This window comes from Gymnoscopelus microlampas (assembly GCF_963454915.1).
Source record: "Gymnoscopelus microlampas genome assembly, chromosome: 4".
NCBI lineage: Eukaryota > Metazoa > Chordata > Actinopteri > Myctophiformes > Myctophidae > Gymnoscopelus > Gymnoscopelus microlampas.
The window spans coordinates 22,919,874-22,924,873 of NC_139941.1; the positions used below are offsets into that span (position 1 = coordinate 22,919,874).

Below are 5,000 nucleotides of genomic sequence, written 5' to 3' on the forward strand. Positions count from 1 at the left end.
GAGAGAGAGAAAATAAAGAGGATGTATAGATGCAACAGCTACAGTATAAACAGACAGATGGGCACTGTGAGCAGTCAGCACCAGCGCAGCACTTAGTAACAGTAAACCCCAACTAACACCATTGCCTTCAATCCACCCCCATTCAACCTCCCATCCAACCCCCATTCCACAATCCCCTCTGTCCAAGGCTGCCCCACCCATGCAAGCCTTCTTTGTCTGGCCGGCCTTGCCGGCATGCACACACTCTAATCCCTTAGGGTGTGTCGAGCATCTCTGCCTTCTCCCTCCGTTTGCACAACTCTTCATCCCTCCATCCAGCTCTGGGGGTGGATTTAGTCTACCCGTTAGCCGTGTGCTGGACCCTGCATTAACACTCTCAATTATGGCTTAGAGTCCATCTACACTGGGGAATGCATGGCAGGCAGCCCTTCACTGAGCCAGTCAGCCAGGCAGTGAGCAAGCCAGTCATTCAGTCATCCAGCTAGCCAGCCAACAAGGTATGCTATCTAGCCAGCGAGTCAGTCGGTCAGTCAGTCAGTCAGTCAGTCAGTCAGTCGGTCGGTCAGTCAGTCAGTCAGTCAGTCAGTCAGGCAGGCAGGCAGGCAGGCAGGCAAAGTCACTTACTACTAAAGCCAGATGGCCAGCAGCCAGCGAATGCTCGGCCCCTGCCATAACGAGGGAGATGAGGCGGGAGGGTGGAGGGACGGAGGGAGGGAGGGAGAGCAGGGGAGAGATAAAGGGAGAGATAGAGGGAGGAGGCAGGCAAGAGGGAGAGGTAGAGGGTAGGGGGGAGAGGACAGGAGGGCATCATCCTCTCCACTCCGCCTGTCACATGACCAGAGATGCTGGACAACAACCGCTGGTAACCTTGAAGGGCCTCCCACTCATTCCATGCCTCTCTCCCTCACTTCTGCTTTGCTCTCAACTGCTAACAAGAATACAAGGTACATATACACATAAAGCATTCTCTGGCCTGCTTCTTTCCACCCCTTTCTCACTTGTGTCCTCTTTGCTCCATTCATTCCCCTTCATCCATTACTCCTCATCTAAATATTTGCTCTGGCAAGGCCGTCCGCTGGCCGATTTCCCCTCATTTAGTACGATTCTAAATACACACCATCTCTCCACTGCCCTCCCCTCCATGTCCAACACACACACACACACACACACACACACACACACACACACACACACACACACACACACACACACACACACACACACACACACACACACACAGCCGTATAATGTATTAGAGACAGATCCCAGCCTAACACAGGCTTGTGTGTATGTTTCCTTTAATCAGCCGAGGGTCTGGAGGAGCTGGGCTTTGCTGCGGTCAGGAGCCGCAGCGCTCCGCTATCCAGAGCCCTGGGATGTGTGCCTTTAATTTAGTAGCTGCGGTTGGACAGAGTGTAACCTGATAAAACTCTTTTAAATGATAGAGTAGCCATCTGGCTGGCTGGCTGACCGGCCCGGCTCTGTGGCTCAGGGGTTGGGGGAACTGGTACTGAGGAGGCTGGTGGGTTGGTGGGTTGGCCCACTAGGGGACATGGTTGGAAACATGCAAAATCACACACATGTGCTCACAGACACGCACGTACGCATGCACTGTATTGGACCAGTAGCTATAAAGTATCTATGGGTTGCTCCCTCTTTTACTGCTGTTTCTCTTTCCATCTCTCCCTCACTCTATCTCTGTTTTCCTCAGATGCATACTGCTAACCCCCACCCTTAAACACACTTATGCGCGTACGTACGTACGTACGCACGCACGCACGCACGCACGCACACACACATGCACGCACGCACGCACACAAACATTGCGGCCAGAGATACTCACTTGTCAGGGTTGTAGACGTTGAGTTCCTCCAGGAACAGGCTGTCGTTGAGGAGGCCAGTGTTCATCTTGGCCAAGAACTTGAGAATGATGCCTTTCTCTGAGCCCAGGAAGACCACAGTGTGGTTCTTATGGGGCCCGGCGGCGTTGTCAACCGCGATGCGTGTCAGACGATACCTGGAAGAGGAGATGAAGAGGACACAAGTACAGTAGCAATAGATTAGCCAGCCAATCAATCACTTTGTTGGCGTATCCCCAAAGAGTGTCATAAGGAGCCCAACGATACAATTAAACCACCATCAATAGTTTGGAAACATGCCGAGCATCGCTAGCGGGTGCCATCTAGGGTTTGTCCCATTCACATTTTTTTAAGGATCAAACTAACTAAATGTACATCCCTGAGTACAATCAAAGATCGAATCACGCAGTCAATCATTTACTATATCATCCATCAGATGATGTCTGATGGATGATGATGGATTGAGGATGTAATGATTTCTTGATGACAGTTACAGTAGTCAAATAATAAACCAACTATGGTAGTGTTGAGTGATATGAGACTAGATATCGTCTGGGATATCTTGATATGGCATTTTGTCTTTTCCTGGTTTTAATCCCTTAAGACTCATTTCATACTTTCAAAAATTGTCAAAAATAGTGTAAATAGCCGAACCTCACAACGTGTCACACCACAACACATTATGAGCTTGTAGATTGGCTATTTTTGCTATCGTTGACAATTTCTGAAATGTGTATATTAGCGTCATAATACTATATTATCATCACAATAGTGATATCGAGGTATTTGATAACATTCAAAATTTGAATAAATAAAAAAGAATTGTGATATTTGATTATGTCCCTCCCAGCCCTAAACTGGTAAGTCCTGTCAGACTGTTCATGAGAATGTACCAGGTATGATCTAAAATAGCAAATAAGTGAGCTAACTGGCCAGGTACAAGTGTCTGCTAATTGTTGTACTGATGCCTTGGATGCAACTAGGCATACCAAGCACGACAGGCTGGCCAAAACACCAAAACTAATCCTACGGGCTGTTTACTTTTAGTGACTCTCCAAGGTCTTTAAACTCAAAGTGAACCTCCTCGGATGTGACTATCTGTCTCCCAATTAGTTCTGGGCTGAAAGAACCTCTTAATGTTATCAAACATATCTTCAAATCTGTATGTATTATGCAAATCCCTTTGAATGTTTTTTTTGTATTAATTCAAGGAGATGGCAATTAAAGATTAAACTTGAGAGCTTATTGGCGAAAAAAGGAAATCCTCTTGTATCCTTAGGATACAAGAGGACCTTGTGAGAGTTTGCCATGCGACCTGAAGGAGAACATAATGTACAAAAAACAATTTGCTACTAAGAAACTATTTTGGTTGTAATGAATGTAAATGAAGCGTGCTGAACAGTAAGGTTTACAATATCAGCTCTTTAATAACCCTGGCGTCCATATTTTGGGCATGTGGCGAACATTGAAATTGAACATTTTAAGGGTTTGAGTGGTTACGGCCATGTTCTCTTATTCCCTTCTCTCCTTTTGTTTCTGTCTTAGATGGCATTGAAATTCTCAGTGGTTTTGTCCAATGAAAACAACCACTACGTAAAGCATGGCTGTAGCTCCAAGGACGAGGATTTGGTCTCATTGAAATAATACAATCTCAAGGACTAAGACATTCACTGTCTTTTCCCCATTCAAAGTAATAGGAATCTCAAGAGGAGGGTTCTTCAAAGTGCCCCCTCACTCTCTGCCACTGATTGTGTGCACGGCAAGCTGAAAAACCCTGCCACAGTAGAAGTCATAAGGACACAATAGATAGGCCTTTTCCAATTTGTGACAAAAACTGATGCTGGGTACTGAGATGTCCCCTCTGGCATGGCAGGGACAAAGCCCTATTACAGATGCTGTTTCCAGTCGACTTCCCAGAGTCAAGACTAATATTCCATACAGAAATTAAGTCATAGATACTGTACTATAAAATCCCTCCCCACCCCCACCCCACCCGGTTCTTTCTGTCTCTCTCTCTCTCTCTCTCTCGCGCTCTCTCTCCGTCTTCATAATGTCAATGGTCTTTATAACTTACATAAAGCTGTTAACTACTGCCCCGGCTGCGCTCTGTGCAGTGTCATTTCAAATAAAATGAAACAGCCTGACCTCTGATTATATAAGATAAAAAATGCTGTTATTCACAGTATGCTCTAATATAAGGCATTAAGTTAATGAAATGAAAGGTGAGAGATGCAGGAAAGTCGTGTGCATTCTAACAAAGACAACACAGACCGGGTCAAAATAGCATGGATTCCATTCAAATGATTTGTAAACAACATGCCTGTTTTGAAAGTGAATTTACCATTGTTACAGTTAGTCAAGTGCTTGGTAAGTTTACAATTCCAGCTCATCTCAAACATCTCTAAATTTAAAGCTCAACTAATTGGAATTCAAAACCATTTCAAATGAAAAGCTAGATGTGTTTTGCTGCTGTCTGTCTGTGGGCTAGTTTCAGGTTGCCAATGAGATGGCACTCTGCTGTCCTATACCCCCAGAGACTGGCTGAATCGTCGGTGTGTAGCGTAGCCAAATGCCAGACAGACCTTCATGATCAAACGGCCACAGCCAGAGAGCACTTGCTTTGGGGAATGGGCTCAACTCCAGAAACTCTGGATGTAAGCCAGCCACAAAGAAGAAAAACTCTCTTTTGCCCAATTTGTTCCTGGTAGAAAATTTCCCCATTTGAATAAAAGGGCAATGTGTGTGGAAAAAAAATAAAAGTTCATAGAACTTTCATGGAAAACTACACGTAACTTTATAAATACTTTAGAATCCATGGTTGCAGGTGACAGCTGAGCAGAATAGAATATGTGACATTCCAGAATATTTCCGTATGAGGCCTCCATCCTTTCCAACATCTCAACAAATTAAAATAGCATGCTCATTGTGTCTTCATCACATCGCTATGAGGATGAGGATTACAAAATTGATCAGTATATCTTGCGCTGTGGTTACACAGTACAATCCTCAGTGGTAATAATGTATCAATTTGTAACTCAGAGAGCGTACGACATTTGCACACTCTCATAGTTAAATTAACACACAGGATTTCACCAGTAGGGCGGATTTGAATGAGTCTTACTGCTGGAGCAACAAGCCATT

General features: G+C 45.0%; 1 protein-coding gene across 2 annotated transcripts in view; it reads right to left on the reverse strand.

The window, feature by feature from the left end:
- Window positions 1–5,000, reverse strand: part of sema6a (sema domain, transmembrane domain (TM), and cytoplasmic domain, (semaphorin) 6A) — a 129,099-nt gene that overhangs the window by 31,444 nt on the left and 92,655 nt on the right. For both annotated transcript variants that reach the window (XM_084054064.1, XM_084054063.1), the window contains exon 13: window positions 1,844–2,017. In XM_084054064.1, coding sequence (XP_083910190.1) covers window positions 1,844–2,017 — 174 coding nt within the window. The remainder of the gene's footprint in view (window positions 1–1,843; window positions 2,018–5,000) is intronic.